The sequence below is a fragment of the Trichogramma pretiosum genome, unplaced genomic scaffold (genome assembly GCF_000599845.2).
Source record: "Trichogramma pretiosum strain Unisexual culture from Peru unplaced genomic scaffold, Tpre_2.0 scaffold66, whole genome shotgun sequence".
Lineage (NCBI taxonomy): Eukaryota > Metazoa > Arthropoda > Insecta > Hymenoptera > Trichogrammatidae > Trichogramma > Trichogramma pretiosum.
The window spans coordinates 751,686-769,494 of record NW_019640802.1 but is presented as its reverse complement, the minus strand read 5'-3'; the positions used below and the strand labels follow the sequence as shown (position 1 = coordinate 769,494).

General features: G+C 39.2%; 5 protein-coding genes across 6 annotated transcripts; 2 read left to right on the top strand and 3 right to left on the bottom strand.

The window, feature by feature from the left end:
* Nucleotide 1: 1 nt before the first annotated feature.
* On the bottom strand, nt 2-1,424 carry LOC106657256 (ankyrin repeat domain-containing protein 49-like). The gene is made up of 3 exons (XM_014378656.2): nt 759-1,424; nt 524-684; nt 2-452 (listed from the first exon to the last, which is right to left on the bottom strand). The coding sequence occupies exons 1-3, from the start codon at nt 901-903 to the stop codon at nt 117-119; spliced, it is 642 nt and encodes a 213-aa protein (XP_014234142.1). The 5' UTR covers nt 904-1,424; the 3' UTR covers nt 2-116.
* A 63-nt stretch (nt 1,425-1,487) lies between these two features.
* Nucleotides 1,488-4,041, top strand: LOC106657227 (RNA-binding protein Rsf1-like). The gene is made up of 3 exons (XM_014378618.2): nt 1,488-1,875; nt 2,341-2,891; nt 3,609-4,041. Exons 2-3 carry the CDS (start codon nt 2,350-2,352, stop codon nt 3,634-3,636), a joined length of 570 nt encoding a protein of 189 aa, XP_014234104.1. The 5' UTR covers nt 1,488-1,875; nt 2,341-2,349; the 3' UTR covers nt 3,637-4,041.
* Nucleotides 4,042-4,711: 670 nt separating this feature from the next.
* LOC106657297 (centromere/kinetochore protein zw10 homolog) lies at nt 4,712-7,670 on the bottom strand. The gene is made up of 7 exons (XM_014378721.2): nt 7,404-7,670; nt 7,115-7,317; nt 5,981-7,044; nt 5,738-5,913; nt 5,447-5,653; nt 5,089-5,360; nt 4,712-4,982 (listed from the first exon to the last, which is right to left on the bottom strand). Exons 1-7 carry the CDS (start codon nt 7,438-7,440, stop codon nt 4,761-4,763), a joined length of 2,181 nt encoding a protein of 726 aa, XP_014234207.1. The 5' UTR covers nt 7,441-7,670; the 3' UTR covers nt 4,712-4,760.
* Nucleotides 7,671-7,863: 193 nt separating this feature from the next.
* LOC106657298 (E3 ubiquitin-protein ligase RNF216-like) lies at nt 7,864-10,958 on the top strand. Of its 2 annotated transcripts, XR_002763464.1 has the most exons (7): nt 7,864-8,200; nt 8,530-9,291; nt 9,365-9,586; nt 9,650-10,023; nt 10,101-10,340; nt 10,420-10,599; nt 10,879-10,958. XR_002763464.1 is itself a non-coding variant. In XM_014378723.2 (6 exons), exons 2-6 carry the CDS (start codon nt 8,575-8,577, stop codon nt 10,532-10,534), a joined length of 1,668 nt encoding a protein of 555 aa, XP_014234209.1. In that variant the 5' UTR covers nt 7,864-8,200; nt 8,530-8,574; the 3' UTR covers nt 10,535-10,766. The 2 variants fall into 2 exon arrangements, 1 of the variants encoding a protein (XP_014234209.1); XM_014378723.2 differs by lacking the exon at nt 10,879-10,958 and having other exon boundaries at nt 10,420-10,766.
* Nucleotides 10,649-14,056, bottom strand: LOC106657299 (acyl-CoA synthetase family member 2, mitochondrial). The gene is made up of 6 exons (XM_014378725.2): nt 13,861-14,056; nt 13,223-13,733; nt 12,005-12,398; nt 11,790-11,924; nt 11,400-11,513; nt 10,649-11,335 (listed from the first exon to the last, which is right to left on the bottom strand). The coding sequence occupies exons 1-6, from the start codon at nt 13,925-13,927 to the stop codon at nt 10,799-10,801; spliced, it is 1,758 nt and encodes a 585-aa protein (XP_014234211.1). The 5' UTR covers nt 13,928-14,056; the 3' UTR covers nt 10,649-10,798.
* Between the last annotated feature and the right edge of the window lie 3,753 nt (nt 14,057-17,809).

Sequence of the window (17,809 nt, the reverse complement as noted above, 5' to 3'; positions counted from 1 at the left end):
GTTTGATGCTTGTGGTTAATACTTATTTATTCCTAAGAGATAAAAATTCATACTTACATTAAATGCAATATATCTATAAGTACATAATTGTAAAAAAAAATAATATAATAAACAGATTAAATCTCATTCATGCAAGGTTCTGTCATTTCAAACATGGGATAATGTTTTCCGGTTCTTTTAGCAATGTCGTATGCTTTATCGCCACTGGAATTCACCAGGCTAGCATCGATTTCAGGATTGAGAAGCAACAACTGCAGACAAGGAGCATTTTGAGAGGCTGATGATACCAAATGCAAAGGTGTCTGGTCACCCTTACTTTTAGCATTGACATCAGCTCCGTGTGCAATCAACATAGCTGCACAATCTACATTGTTCCAACAACAGGCTGAATGCAGCGGCTGCCAACCGTCTTGAGTTTGTGCATCAATTTTAGCTCCAGACTCCAACAGAAACTACGGGACAAATTATCGTTTTACACCAGCAGCATAAATAATCAAAGTAACATTTGGTTAGTTGCCTCTACCTCTGCTACGTTTGTGTGATTTCCATAACATGCTCTGTGAAGCGGCGTATAACCATCCTTGTCCTGGCATTTAATCAGTGTCTTATTCAACTTATAAAATTCTTTAACTTTATCGAGCTGTCCCTCTTCTGCAGCAGTGAGAATGGCACTTTCGGTCGGATCTAGACATCGGAAAATTCGATAAAACCCGGCCCAAAAAAATTAGTCAGCGATTCGGGATCATTGAGTAGCTAACCTTTAGCATCTCTGCTGTCGTCGACTCCGTCGTCGTCGTTGTCCCAAGCACTGACCTGCATGCGCTCGTTCTGGGGCGTGCTGATGATTTTATCGCGAATCGCCTCCAAATCCATCAATTCGTCGTTCTCCTCGTCCGAAGACATGATTGTGTTTAACTTACGGTTGCTACTTGTCAATACCGGTTGACGTGTGGGTGAAGACTGACGATACGCGTGGCTCAACTTTGTTTACATGCGCGAATGACTCACGTGGTTTCGAAGTTTTACCAACCAACTTTCAACAACCTGCTCTGCGCAGAATCTTAATTGTTGCAATTTTAAAGTACAAAGTACGAACTGCAAAGAAACGTATGTCATACGTAAACCACGATGATGGCAATTAGAAACTTCAAATGTATAACACGTTTTTTTCTGCTTGATCAGTTGCTGTATCAAGGGCCACCTTTGAATAACTTAATGAAATATTCGAATTTACTGGACGTACAATGACTAGACCATTTAATTAGAAGGTAAAAACACTTGTACAGCATTCAAACACAAAGATCGTGAATTTGCAATTCAAAGTACAAGACACAATCCTTTATTTCTATCTTCTTGCCCGCAGGTAAGGATGATATAATTATCGGCGGATCGCTTATATATCTACGGTCTGCGTAGTGCGTAGCGCGTCCCCGGCAGGCAGCGAAACAGTTCGCATTGATTCTGCAATCTGCACGCAGCGGCTGTGTTCGCTGCGTGCGATTCGCGCGCAGCATCTCTCCCTACTTTTGCACCGCCGCACCGCACCGCATCACACACACACACACAGACAGCAGCATTGTACGCCGCCGATGCCTCGCAGCCTATGCTACGCTATGCTGCCGTATTAACATGCAATAGTCTCTCGGACTTTAGAGTGTTGCTCCGGTTTGTCATCCGCAAAATACACGGTGTGCGCATAGCAGCATATATACAGCATATAGCGCAGGGGACGCCGCGCAGTAATTTTTGCCCGCACAGTAGTGAGCGCGGATTAAAAGCGCCTTCGCTGCAGCACAGCACGGCAGCGGCAACTTGTTGTTGATTGAAGACGACGAGGAAGAAAATTGTTCACGAGTCTCCCAGAGGAAAATTCACGTAAGTGCGGCATTGGACGATTTTTTTTACTGTGCGTCGAGTTCGCTCGGGGGGCTCTGCGTTGCGGATTTTCGCACCTCCAGCGAATAGGATTTTGCACGCCACAGGCATCGTGTGACTCCACAGGGTACACAACGTCCATTTTGAAACGCGTTGCTTCGATCTTTCCCCTCCAGCATTGTGCTTTTGCGAAATTTCGCTCCCATAGCAAATTCATTCAGTGCGATATCGTTTCGGTAAAAAAGTTTCTGATTACTATTTTTACGCGCTATTGAGCAAGGTAATTTCATTATAATTCCGAGTTTTTCTTTTGGTAAGAAAAAAGATATACAAAACCACTGTTGGAATTGTCAGTGGAATTTATGATTCGGCTTTATTTGATCTGAACTCACTATATGATTATTATTTTAATTTTTGGGTTAAAACGTCGAGGTAGTAAGTTATTTTTCTTTTCATTCTATGTAGATTGCCAAAATGACGCCAGATGGATATGCAAGGATATATGTTGGAGGTCTGAATGAGAGTATCAAGAAAGAAGATTTACAAACTCAATTCGAAAAATTTGGCAAACTCAACAAAGTCTGGGTGGCATTCAACCCACCGGGCTTTGCCTTCATCGAATACTTCAACATGGATGAGGCAGAGATGGCGTGTAGCAACATGAATGGCACAGAGATAATGGGAGCAAAATTAAGGGTAGAAATTTCACGAGGTCGAGGCCGATCAGTCAGAGGTGGAGGCAGAGGCGGTGGAGGAGGTCGTGGAGGAAGAGGAGGCTTCGGTGGCCCTCGTGGAGGAGGTGGAGGCGGTTACAGAAATAACACAGGAGGTGGATACGACAGAGGTGGCAGCTATTACGGAGCTGGAGGAGGTGGTGTCGGTGGAGGTAGTGCTGGTGGACGCTACAGCCAAGGCAATGGGGGTGGACGCAGTTATGGTACCCAAGACTCTTATGGCGATGGTGGATATGGTGGAAAAAGGTTTAGGAGTCGATCTCCGCCTGGACGTACTAACAGGTATTAATAGAGATACCAAATCAACGTAAACAAAACAAACTTTAAAAAACAATCTTCTACATCGCTTTTGTTATGTTGTCCTGAAGCCAACGATTTCTCTTAATCAGTTGGAAACACGGAGGACTTTTTAATGTTGCTTTTTGTATTTGTAGATAGACTTCCAGTAAATACTCGCCGATCATAGGGGTTTCCACTGTAATCTTCATTATAGCATACTCTAGTCTTCTGGTACCTAATTATCATCTTGAATGATTTGCACAAAATTTTGTACATACTTCGTTGTTCTTATCATTTAAAGCATTAAACTTAATTGTTGACATGTATGCATCTTCGTTGTTAAAGTACTCAATTTTCGACAATTTTCCTTTCAAATCTCCGATTTAATGCAAAAAGCTCTTTAAAACAAATATCAGCATTGTAAAAGCTGTTTGACAAAAAGACATCAACACTTTTAAAGTGCCTTCGTTGTAAAAACATGTAATTATATCTATTTATATTTATCAATGTAATAGGGAAACCACGTTTCAAGTGACGGCAAGTGTAACACATTTGTCTAATGCATGCACTCACAAAGTTACTATTTTTTATTCTTTTCACGAGGACTCTTTAAAGTAGACAGCGTCTTATAAATTATAACTGCTGTACGAGTCCGCTATTAGTCCAAAGACATTGAATTTGAGTAATGAAACAAACATTTTTGCGCTTCCATGTTCACAGTCAACGTCATCTGCGTGAATGCATTTAAAAGAACTACACTTCGTTGCCAAACCTTTTTGCGGGCTACCTGTTGCCCGGCACGACGACTACATTCTGTCCAATCTTCGCAGCGAAACAACCAATTAATCAATCATTGTTTTATAAGAATTGTTAATTCGTAAGATCACAGCTCGAGACGTATTGTAACTAGGTTTATTTACAAAAAAATTTTGGTTCTGCGCGATAATTCCAAATTTTTTGATTATCAAGTAACCAAAAATCGCACATGAAGTGATATTGAATTTTATGCAGTATCTTTTTCTCTATTTCGAAAATTAATTTTTCTACTGATATTCCAGATCAATTAAAACACGGTATTTTGATTAATTTACTTGTATTTATAAATATTATATTATATAATAATGTAACGAAAAAAAAAAATTAAATTAGGAATGAATTGAACATTTTTGCATTTATCTGATAGATGAAAATAATAAATTTTTTTCAACTTTTTGAGTACGCGAAATAAAAAAATTACAAGTTGTTTGTGACGATATCTAGACGTGTTTTTAACAAAAATGAATTATTTTTTTTATTGTGTATGTAAGGGATCAGAATACTGTCACTACTATGTCAATCTTGTAAGTTATGTGAATCAACTGAATTAAATAATTTTGCGATCACTATTACCTGTCCCCCTGCCTGATATTTGCCTACATACTTCTGTCCACTTGAATATCAACTTAAGTTATTAAAATCGAATATTTTTATTTTTAATCCCAACGATTTTCTTAGATATGTTTTTCTAATTTATTATTAAAGTATCACATGAAAGATTTCATTTTCAAAGTAATAATTCATTTAAAAATCCATCATATACAATTTTATTCAAAATTATTCAAAGAAATTTACATGAAAATTTAATTTTCATTTTTAAGAAACAAATTTTTGGTTAGTCAAATTTCAAGATATTATTTGAAAATTTAAACATAATTTAACAACTGAAGCTATAAATCTAATAAAATTTGATGATAGATACATTCAATGCACCATTATGATTTTAATATACAATTGATAAAAACTCTGTAGACTCTGGAAACTTATGTACAAGATTAGCTATATCAATGTAAGTATTCAACATCATATCAAAATATGGTCTTAATCAACATATTACTATTTTTCTTTTATCTTAGATAGTAAGTTTGATCTCCTATCTGTATTTTGGAAAAGTGCCCTAATTAGTTGCTTTACACTTTGGGCATTGAACTCATTGGCAAGAGGACCCTTACCATCAGCCCAACGATCTTCAATTTCTTTCAGAGAAGCACCAAGTACAATTATCAGTTCCTTCAATTTTCTCCACTTCTGAACATGTTGCTGTATCAATATTGGATCCTGAAAAACAATACATTTTCCTTAGGTAACAGTATTTCAGGTATGGATATAAAAATTGATAATTTATGTATGCTATAAAGAATTTTATAATAAATTTTCTACTCACTGGAAATACTTGTGGTACTCTTTTTATAATCACATCAAAAAGTATCGCTAATTCTGATGCTACATTAGCTGATATATCTTCAACACTGCAAACTTTCATACACAAGTCTTCTACCACGTCATTAACAATGCAGCCAAGAGTTCTACAGTATACTTTAACAGGTAGTATTTCAATCCAAACTGTTTTCAAAAGCTCTAATTGTCTTATACATTGTCTTATAGCTTTTTCTGTAGTGACTGGTAGTTCAGGCATTTGACCAATTGATGATAAACCTTTAAATTGTATTGCATTGTGAGTTATAATAGTATCATATGTGTGTTATTATAATTGAATGATATTAAAAAAATTTTAATTTTACCTGATTCACGAATAATACCAAAAATAATATCTCTTTGATATTTCATGTGATTGAGAAAATATTCTGTTCCAACTTGTCTAAGAAGTACACTTTGGTCAGTGTAGACAAAATTAAAATTTTGCGATTGCAAAGGAATCCTGTATTTATACTTACTGGACAGTAGTAGTAAATGATGAGAAAGATAAATACAATTGTTATGAAATAAAGCTGAAAAAAAATTCATTTAAGAAGCAAAATTATTTAAAATTTTTTTTACTTTTTCATTTAATGGATAATTCAAAAAATACATACCGACTTGCTGTGGGATTGTCTCTAAAAATGATTTGTGAATTTCTGGAACTAAAGCTGCATACATTTCAATTACGTTCCGGCTTGTATAGAAAAGCCTGTATACATACTTATCCAAACACTGACATGCATCTTCTAAAATTTCATGCAATAAATCAACTATTTCTTGAGCACTTTTACTGTAAAATTAGTTTTATGAACTTTCATTAGTACTTGGTATTTATATTACTGAATAATTGATCATACCTTATTTGACATTCAGGAAATTGAAAAGTATTTTTACTGAGATTTGTCTTTTTGATATCAGAACTTTCTTGATATTCCCTTGCATCAGGGATTGAAGGAATGTGAGGCTTGTGTAAAAATGTATCATGTAGATCTTTTTTCATAATACTACGAGCAGATTCAAGTAATTTTTCACACTTTTTGTCAATGTATAACTTATCAGTGTCCATAGTATATTTCGATAAAAACATATGATCTTCACCGATGAATTTGATTTGTAATAAAAATGTTTGAAACTCCTCAATCTTCCTTACAAAAAATTCAAATTTTTCTAATTCTGTTGTTGATGTAGGAATTATTTTAGAAATGCAGTCTTCAATTAGCACTGTGGAAAAATTTTCTAACAATAAATTAGATAGTTTTATAAAAACACTCTCATCATTATCCAGAGGAACATCAAAATGATCGTGTAAAAATTCCAAAAATGTCTTTAAATTTTCAAATACGCCTTCAAATGCAGGTACTTGTTTTTTATCCAATATTTCTAACCTTAAGGTGGAATCAGTTACATTTATCTGGCAAGATGAGTTTATTATTGGGTTTATTATGAGAAGATTTAATTTTGCAGTCAATGATTCCATGCATCTAGACAATTTATGCAAATAATCCAAAGCCTGCGTCACATCGGCTAACTCATCTTTACTACATTTAATAGATAGACTGAATGACTTTCCACTTTGTAATTCAACTTCTGCATCGCTCCAAAAAATATTTTGTTTCCAGAAGAAATTTAAATCTTGAGTGACTTGTTCATATAATCTGCCATATTCTTCTTTTATAGAGTCGTATACATTCAACAATTTGATATTGTGATTTCTCTCAATGACAAGAGTTGCCAGCTCGTTTAATGTCAAAGCTGCTGTAGTGTAAGGCTTTTCTTTGACAGATTGATAGTTTTCTATGAACTTGAAACACTTAACAATTTCTTGAAGATGATTAACCAAGCTAAGACCAAAATTAGTTTCTTTCAATTCCATTGAAAATTTATGTAGCTCATCAACAGATAAAGTCAGGTTTACATTTACCTAAATATTTATACCTAAACTTTAGTCCAAATACAGAGCAATATCATAAATATTGTAAAACCGTAGTTACCGTATTTTTAATATAACCCCGCAAATATTGCATATTGGATATGAGTTCATCGCACTCCTCGACCAGTTTTTCATTGGGTACGATAAACATTTCCAATTCGTCATTTTTAGCTGTTGTGAATTCGTTGATGACATCTTTTAACTTACTTATTTCTTTTTTGATAACGTTTATTTTATCTTTCCGATCTTCTTCTTTACAGCTTTCTGTAATGTCAGAAGCAGAAGCATTATAGCAAAGTACTCTTAATTTGTTCACATGTTATTTTACATAAAAATTACAAGATCATTACCAGTAGCGAGCAATAAGTCGCTTATAAAGGACGACATTTCTATACTAAACAAAGCCTAGTCTTAAAAATTTGAGAAACTCTTTAAACTATCGTTAAAAGTATGCAAATCACCGCAAAACTGCTAAACGTCATCAGACGTGTTTATGTTTTGCCAGCTGTAATCACCGTGTGACAAGCACACCCGCTAAATATGAAATGTATCATTTCAATGACTAGATTATTGCAAATTTTAAGCGAATTTTAAATATTTTCCAAAAATTTTAACGTTTTGAATCATTGCACATCGTAATCGTTGGAAAACGACTATCAGATATCCTAGAAAATTAAATTATCAAAAATTTATCGTATCAGTACCGATCGTAAGGTGGCGCATCTTGTCACGAACGTTGAGTGGCGGTGAGAAGCGACCCCTTTGTTCTCGTTTAAAACTGCTGAAACTGCCACAGACCAATCACCAATACCGGCTGCGACTTGAAACTTCGCACAGTAACGTATGATTATAGCATTCAAGTGCATAGTACTGGTATGTAAACAGGCGACGATCGGTATTCCCCGGGGCCCTCGAATCAAGGTATTACTTACATACTGCTGGCAGTATAAACGAAAGTAGATCATTTTGGCCGCTCTGTTTGTTGTCGAGAGTGCAACAAAAAAAAGTGGAAGGTCGTTAGTTGTTTAGATGTTGCTGTATAAACATCGGTAGTGAAGTCGCCATGTCAAGTTATAGTTCTTTGTGATACGTTGCGGCACTTATATTAATTGATCTTCGAAATCATCGAGCAGGATTTGGTTCATAGGTAAACATGCTACAATTACAGTACGTCAGTGCCCGAAAATTAAATCGTTGCGCTTAAAAAACTATCTACGTCGATACTACTTTTTCAGTCACGTGATTAGCGACTTTTCCTTTTTGATGTGAAACATCTATATTTTTCGTGGGGTAGGCGCGTAGAAAATCTTATTATTATTTTGTTTTAATTCTCGACGACGAAACGGCATTTCTTTATTTTGACAGCGAAGAGATCCTCGTTTTTATCATGCCGTAACTTAAGAATTCTTGGAAGCGCGCGTGCGAGACGTGAGACTATGCCATTGTGTAATCCGAGATTGTAAATACTTTTTCCAGTGTGAATTCGACTGTAGCTACGTGCAGCACGCCCGAGGACGAAAAATGGACAACATGTACGAAATCGACCCGCCAGCGGACTTTGTCGTCAACAGTCACGTTGATGAGCTGCAGAATATGTTTCCGGAAATCGACCGAAGAGTCATCCAGAAATTGTGTCTGCATCGAGACACAAAAAATAAACAACAAGAATTCTATCAGATCGTTGATCTTCTTCTCGTTCTGAACGAAACGGACGACGCCGAGCTTCGCCAAGAAATGCTGAACGAGTTTACTCGACAGTCGAATCAGCCCATTGAACAGAAGCCGATTATCGACGAAGATCAAGTGCTCCTCGAGGCGCTGATATCTGCCGACCGACTGGCCGGAGCCAACGTAAAAATGAACGAAAAATTGTCGCTGGATTTTATTCGTTCGAGTGAGAAGGAGGAAAAATTGGAGATTCTCGAGAATATATTACCCAACTTCAATCCAGATTTATTGAGAGAATTTGTTGAAAAAAATCCGACAGAGGAAGAAATGATGAATTTTACTGACTATCACTTGGGCAGTGTCAACAAACTCAATAAACAATCGAGAATTCAACACTTTTCTAAATTGAAAAATGAGCAGCTCATTGCTCAGTATACAAAGAACTTTAAAATTGAAAAATTTTTGGAACACTTTCCTTATCCTATTGAATACTTTGAAAATGTTGATAAAAAACGTACTTATAATGAGGAAGCTTTGAATTTTCTTAAAATGAGATACCAATTTGTTGATGTGAGACATGTTTCTTCTTCTAAATAATGAGTAAACGAATGAGATTAACAGTTAATTTTTTAATTTATTGTAGAGTAATCAAGTGGAGAACTACTACGTATGGATGAAACACAGTTTAAGCCTGGCAGATGAAAAATTGCAGGAACAGTATGGTAAAGGTGTTGTATTAGCTGAAGTAAATACTGTTCAAATTCCTCTGCTACAAGAAATAGCATACATACAAAATAAAGAAGATATAAAAGAGTACTTGAGAACTATGGAAATAAAAGATGAACAAATTATGAACGCATTAAGGGTACGTAACCACATCAAAAATTGACAATTTCTTTATAATATTTAGATGACATGTAATTCACAGAAAAATGGACTTATTACTGAATGTCAATGTTGTTTCGATGACATGAAATTGAGTGATGTCTATGCATGTGGAAATGATCATCTTTTCTGTAAGCGCTGTATAAACAAAGGCACTGATATGGCAATTTCATGTGGCAAAACAGTAGTCCTTTGTTTTCAAGGATGCGGCAGTGAGATTCCATTGCAAGAAATTAAAAGAGGATTGCCTCATGACACATATGAGACATTTTTGAAAAAAAGACAAGAGGCAGAGATAGATGCTGCAAAAATTGAAAATTTATCAACTTGTCCATTTTGTCCATATTCAATGGAATTATCGCCTGAAATCAAAATTTTTAAATGCCAAAATTCAGAGTGCAAACTAATTAGTTGTCGGTAAGAATTGGCTAAATTTTTCATATAAATTTGGTAACTCAATTTAACTTACTCTCCAAATCTTATAAATTACATAGACTGTGTAAAAAAGTGAATCATCTACCGCTGAAGTGTGAAGAGGTCTTGGATACACACAAAAGCCGATTACTACTTGAAGAAGAAATGAGCAAAGTTTTAATAAGGGTTTGTTATAGATGTCAAAAGCCATTTGTTAAAACACATGGTTGTAACTTAATGACCTGTACTTGTGGAGCTCGAATGTGCTACGTGTGTAAAGCACCTATCAAAAACCATGATCATTTTATCACCAGTGCACGGTATACTATACAGAAAAGTTTTTTAGTTTATGAAAAAAAATTTTCAGTTATTTATCTTTTTTTTTGTTTTTTGTTTTAGTTGTGCTGTCAATTCTGATGTATTAAATACTGAACAATTGAAAACGCGTAAATCAGAAGTAATAAGCTATATTGAAACACAATTTCCAGATGTTGAAATTCCAAAAGTTGATTAACCTGATGAATACTTTTGATTTTGAATCTATTTCCATTTACTGTTATTCCATTTTTTACTTTAACTGTAAGTATTATAAGTGCCAGAAAGGAAATAATAAGTTGAACAAAGCTAGTTTATATTTATATTTTTATATTTAAAATAAAACAAAACAATGAGTCTCAACAACTATTAGAACATACATCAATGAATATAAAAATAAAGAGAGAAACTATTGTCGTTTTTGCAAAGCAGTCGCAGTGAATTCATTCATTATTAAAAACATCTAACTCGGTGGGGCCTTAGGCACCACTCCGAGCTCCTCCAACTCTCGCTTGAGCTTAAACTTTTGTATCTTTCCACTAGTCGTCTTGGGGAACTCGCTGCGCAGATTCACGTACTTGGGCACCTTGAACGCGGCCAATCTACCCTTGGCGTACTCCACGATATCGTCTCTAGTAAATCGCTTCGCGTCGTCCTTCAGCCTGATGCAGGCGCAGACCTCCTCGCCGTACGTGTCGTCATGCACGCCGAAGACCTGCGCCTCCAGTACCGCCGGATGCGACTCCAGGAAAGCCTCGATCTCCTTGGGGAAGATGTTCTCGCCGCCGCGTATGAGCATGTCCTTGATGCGACCGACGATGTGACCGTAGCCGTCCGGGCGCAGCACGTACTGATCGCCGGTGCGCAGCCAGCCGTCTGCCTGGAGGGTGCGTCGGGTGTTCTCCTCGTCGCCCCAGTAGCCCATCATCGTGCTGTAGCCCCGCACGCAGAGCTCGCCCGGCTTGCCCATCGGCACGGTATCACCGTTCTCGTCTATCACCTGTGTGCGTAACGAATTCTTTTACTTAGCATGGCTCGAATCAAAAAGTTAATCGTGTACGTACTTTAATTTCCGTGTGGTCCGAGATGTATCCGATGGTCGTGTCGGTCAGCTCGTGTGCCTCGTCCCCGAGGCTCTGGTTGCAGATAGCCGTGCACTCGGTTAATCCGTAAATAGACTGCGAAAAGGAAAATTCGCCCCGAAACATTTTTAAACCCCTCTCTTTCTTTTGCTTGGGTATGTGAGCCAGTCGGGCGAAGAGGGCGATAGATATGTGCATAGATAAGAGCGGCAATGCTGCCGAAGGCAGCGCGCGAGGAGGCCACTGACCTCGCGGCGAGAGCTGCATAGGTACGCGCTCGCTTACTTACCCCCCGCGCCGCGCGACGGGCTCGAGAATACGTATAATATATTTGTAATACACAAAAGCTAGAGCTTTAAAGGGTTGACTCACCTTTATTTGATCCATTCTCAAGTACTCTCGTACGTTTTGGTAGAGGCTGGGCGACGCCGGTGCACCGCCGATCGATCCCGTCCACAGAGTATCGACCCTCGCCCCGGTGCGTCTCTGCACATCGATCATATTGATCTTGAATACGAACAAAAGCAGTTAAAATTTTGCACGTTCAGATTAAAACGTATAGAATTATCGGTCTTGAAACAACTCACCCACATGGTAGGCGTGCCGAAAGTAACGTCGCACTTGTGCCGCACGATGGCGTCGATCGATCGCGCGGGATTGAAGGTGGGACTCTCGAGGACGACGGTGGAGCCCGCGTGAAGGGGCCCGCTCACGCCCATGATCATGCCGAAGGCGTGAAAGTAGGGCACGTTGAGGCAGATGCGCGCGCCCCGCGAGATGCCCAGACGCTCGACGGCCTGGCGCGAATTGTTGACCATCGACCGGTGCGAGATCAGGGTGGCTTTGGGATTGCCCGTGGTGCCCGAGGTGAACTGTATGTTGGTGCCGCTCCGGGGCGAGATTTCGTCCTGCTCCCGGCCGATGGCTTCCACTTGGATCGAACTGGCCAAGAGCTCGAGGTCGCTGCATTTTCTGGTTCCGCTGGAGAGGAAAAAAGGCATCGCAAGCTCGTAAATCGCCTCGCACCGAGTAATCATCGTCGTCGATATAATTAATGGTAGGTCGATCAACGTGCTCTGGCTGATGTACGAGGCTTTTACTCTAATTGCCAACGATTTCTCATCGTCGGTGCATTTTTTTTTCTATAGTAGTATCGCTTTGTAGTAGCTTTTACAGGTATAATGCGATTCAAGGTGAAGGAGCGGACAGCGATTTGTGTTTATAAACGATCGAAGAAAATTTTTAATTGACCTACTTGAGAGTTACTACTGGGCTTGAAATTAATCAGATAATTCGCGCACGAAATAAGAGCGATACATCGCTACACACAGTATACAGAAAGAAAGAAAGAGAGTAACTTGAAAATCTCCCTTGTCATCGCGCCTTTAGCCGCATTTCAGACACGCGATGTACAACGTACTATACGTGCGTCTTATAGTAGTAGTAGCAGCTATTACGTAGATGCGGTTCGTCCAGGCCAATTGCGTAAGCGAGACGTACTCGAGGCAATGCGCGAGCAATCGATCCGAATACACTACTTTTTTTTTTCTTCACTTCCTCCCCTGTTTTACTTTTGTTTCTCGAAATTGTTGTCTGTGTCCATGCATACATTTTGGCGCTTTTAAATAGAAAGCCGATCGAATAACGACGCGACCCTCTGTGTATAATGATGAGTGTAAATTTGCATATTGTAATAAAGAACTGCTGTATGTGTCTCGCGTGCGTTTTTCAGCCGCCGTCGCGTCGTGCGGCGATTGCACCAAGTGATGAATTACGCGGCAAGCAGAAAATGGCCAACTACTTACGCCACGTGATCGTCGTCCGAGTAAATGATTAGGTGCTCCAAACTCGACGACCGATCGCCACCCTTAACTTTCAGCAGCATATCCGCGTAATTCTGCGACCTGTAGGCCCTGGGCGCGAACACGGCTTTGGCCTCGATCTTCTTCACGCAGTACTCGATCTCGCTCTGCTGATAGAACGGATTGATGCCGGCGCAGATGAGGCCGGCCCGGGCCGAGGCCACGTAGGCCAGCAGCCAGTGATGGCTGTTCGGGCCCCAGATACCGATCCGATCGCCCGGACGCAGGCCGATCTCGCGCAGACCCGCCGCCAGACGATCGGCTCGGCGCAGCAGCTGCGAGTAGGTGAGGCGCAGGCCGGAGTCGGCGAGGTCGTGCACGCATACCTCATTGGGCCATCGTTCGGCCGCTCGTTGGGCTAGATGGCCGATAGTCGTCTCGAGGAGGGGACCGGTGCCCGGGTTGTGCATGTACGACAGGCCGTCGTCCGACGAGGCGTGTAGCCATCTGCAAGCTGTTCACATATATACATGATATATCTTTTTATTACGCGTGATTTTGCACTTTTTATAGCAGTAGTTCGACGAACTCCATAGCACACACTCACACACCCACAAACACAAGAACACAGAATCACGTACCTCCGGGCAAGGGTTGCTTGCTCAGCCCATTTAACGCCGACTGCGCCTTTCTCAGACTCGACAACATGCTCGGGCCGTCTATTATATTATTATTATATACGCGCTACGACGACTCGAGCATGATCTGTCAGAGAGTGAATTAACGCGCGCGAGACGAGTACGCGTCTTTTTCGCCAATTTGTTCTGTTTTGTGCGCTTCTTCTCGAGTGGAATAAATCAATAACATTATGCGCAGCAAAAAGAGAGCGTCTCGCGATGCCGATAAGCCAATGCCGATTTATCTAATCACAATGCGCCCGTGAAGATAAGTTACGAGTTTTTTTTTCTCGGTTATTATATATTCATAATAACGATGATATGCTCGCGGCATTGTTTGCGAAGCTTACGACGATTAATTAAAGCCACTGTGCTTTTCATGCAGGATGTACACGAATTTTCATCCTTTTATTCGAAAATCGAGGTAATCGAGTATAAAATAAGCAAATAATAATCGAATCGAGTCACGCTGGCGAAGCAAAAAGACATTGTCGCAATCACAATGATCGAGCTGCGCGTACTCGTCTGTATAAAAAAGTTTTCTGAATGTCACGAGCTCTTTATTAAACAGCGGCGGATTCTCTTATCAGTTTTCTTGCTAACGCACTTGGCTATTAATAATATATTCACGATCGCGAGAATTAGCCTTGCACACGCACACACAAATGTGTGTCGTAATTCCGTTGCGTTTGTAAACAAGACGATTTTTACACACCCATTGTTATGTATACGCATTTAATACGAGGAATCGATGGTTGATTTTGACACTGAGACGTATTTCCATTAATTCGCACGATTTGCAGAATCTAACGCGTAATATAATGTGGGTCAACGCGCGTTACCGCATCCGGATTACGAAATTGTAAAAAAACGGGGCGAAACAAGAGAAACGAAAGAGAGCCTAGATACACATAAATCTAAAGCTGCAGTAGAGGCAGCTTTGGCGTGCACACATAAGCTATAGCAAGAGAAAGAGAAATGCGAGGGAGCTGTGCAAGGAGGGTCGTGCGGCGTGCTTATACTCGCATGATGTACATGAGCGAGTCTGTAAAATTTCTTGAAAATTCAAAGTTAAATTCCCTGTTACAATTTTTTTTTCCTAAAAGATGCTTCATTGAGGTCCTAGAAAGCGTGAAAAATAGACGCGTTCAATCCACAGGACGAAAAATCGTCTTTCCCGTGACTACTTACAAGGAGAGCTTTTCAGGTCCGGGTCATGGATTTGCTCCAAAATTTTTTTGCAATCTCCTGGTACCCAATACTGAAGCACCCTGTGCTTATTTTGATCTCATGCGCCTTAGGGCCCATTTTTTAAAGGATTTTCCACATTCTGAAAAAATCTTTGTTATTTTCTATATCGATATAGAAGTACTTAAACGAAAAAATGCACCGATAAAATGTTTTGAAATTCTTCAAAGAATCTGCTTGAATTTTTTTAGAAGTTTTGGGACCATCTATCACTTAATTCAAGAGGCCCAAATTTGACGCTTATTTTATAGATTTTAGGACTTCTTAAAGAGAGTGGTAGATGGTCCCAAAAATTCTGAAAAAACTCAAGCAGATTCTTTCAAAAATTTTAAAACCTTTGATCGTTGCATTTTTTCGTTCAATACCTCTATATCGATATAGAAAATAATAAAGATTTTTTTATAATGTGGAAAATCCTCTACAAAATGGGCCCTAAGGCCCATTGGATCAAACTAAGCACAGGGAGCTTCAGTATTGGGTACCAGGAGACTGCAAAAAAATTTTGGAGCAAATCCATGACCCGGACCTGAAAAGCTCTCCTTGTCAGTTGACTACATACACGTTTGATTATATTGCTAAAGTTGTTCGAAAAAATACAATTTAATGTTATCATACCTTCGTATAGTTTACTTTAGTTTACATTGATAACTTCGAAATTCTATAAATCGATTGGTAAGTATTATCAAATTCAATTCAAATTACTTAAAAAGATAGATCTGAAAAAAAATCGGATATCCGATACCTAGCGGTAACTTCAGTAGTAATTAGTTATGACAAGGCCGACCGATGTTTTAGAGGAGATTTATAGCATTAAGTTAAGTAAAAATTGCGATTAAAATTTTTGGAGTTTAGGTGAATTCTTAGCCGTGTACATTGAAATGTAGCACAGGTATGTGCCTCGGCTCTATATATTTTTGATTATGTGTGTGTTCAACCAAACTTTAGTCTCGATGAAGTGCCGTGGTAATGAATTCATAATTTGAGATTTCGGTTTGCTCCTGAACGAATCTATGGATCTGTATTTCTTCGAATGATAATGTGTTTATGAATAAAAAAAATCAAAAATAATTTTTATAATTTATTTGTTTGTTTGAATGATATGGAAAGTCTACAAAATGAAATTACAGCAGAATTTAAAAAGTACTGCGATTATGCTTATTGCCATAGTGAGTTTAGGTGTGCATAAATATCAAGCTAATACGCCATAAATCTTCGTTAGTGAACGATTATCGATAATCATTTTACAGTACCACGATTGGAAGTCAGTAACTCGTCAGCGTCAGAAAAAAATCAAGTATCCATGAGCGATCGAAAAAGCTGGGCTTGTAATTATTTCCAGCTTTAACTATTGGGAAGAAATGTGAGCCTTCAAAGTGGCCTTTTCAATAGCTGGTCCGTTGCTTTTAGTGTAGAGATTTTGTTACTTCACGATAGAAGCTCTGACATGAGCGGGTGACTTTTCTCCGCATCGCTCAGATTGCTGTTCGCCAAGTAAATACGCCATAAATCTTCTTTCTTAAATGACTCATCGATGATTCTTTCACAGCAGAGAATCGGCAGCCGATTGCGCGTCAGCTCCAAGAATGAATCCAGTGCCCATCGCCGGAAAACTCCTGTGGATAGTTTCTCGCATAGATGGTCAATGCAAGCGTCACGAAAAAGTTCGTGACACATATAATTCGAGTTGATGTTGATTTCGAATTGATTCGAGTGCGCCAACTTATAGTAGTCCTCAAATTTAAGCAATTTTTCGGCCTCTTCGGGTCGTAACTTCACCACATCATCGAGCGACAGACTCGGCTTGACCATTATTCTTTTTGCTTCTCTTTCATACCCGTAGTAATGGAACACGTCATCTCTCCGAAAGTCATCAAAAATTTGAAAAGCGGCGCAATATTGGTAATTGGCAAACACTTTTATGATTGTCAGGGAGGCACCTCGGTCCAGTTCATAGCCTTTATCCTCGAGAAGTTCGACAATGGCTAGAATCCCAGACATCACTCTTAATTTATAACGATAGTCAAGATACGGGCTTGTGTTAAATGCCTGCAAAAAATAACTCGCAGCGGGAAAAACGAAATTAGACATATCAGCGCCACGATCCAACAGAAACTTGACATCATTCAATAAGACATGGGCCACAGCAAAATGCAGTGGGCTCCGCTTTAATTTGTCCCTGGCATCGACCTGTACCGTCTTCTGCATGTCATCGCAGATCTTGAAAAAAGTCTCCACAAAACCATTGTCTTTTTTTCTCTGGCAAATAAAATGCAGAGGAGTCATTCCTTCCGCATTGGTTAAGTTAGGATCGGCGCCTCTTCTCAGCAGCAATTCGGTTGTTTCCTTTGTGAGGAGATGGTGGTTTTGCATAAAAAAGTGCAATGGTGTGTTCCCATCATTATCCCGGGCGTCGATCTCTACCGTCTTCTGCATATCGTCGCAGATAATTAAGAATTCCTCCACAAAATCATCGTCGACTTGTCTCTGGCAAATAAAATGCAGAAGAGTCAATCCTTTGGCATTGACTGAATAAGGATCTGCGCCTTTTCTCAGCAGCAATTCGATTGTTTCCTTTGTGACGAGATGGTGGTTTTGCATTAAAAAGTGCAGCGGTGTGTTCCCCTCATCGTCCCGGGCGTTGATCTCTACCGTCAGCTGGATTTCG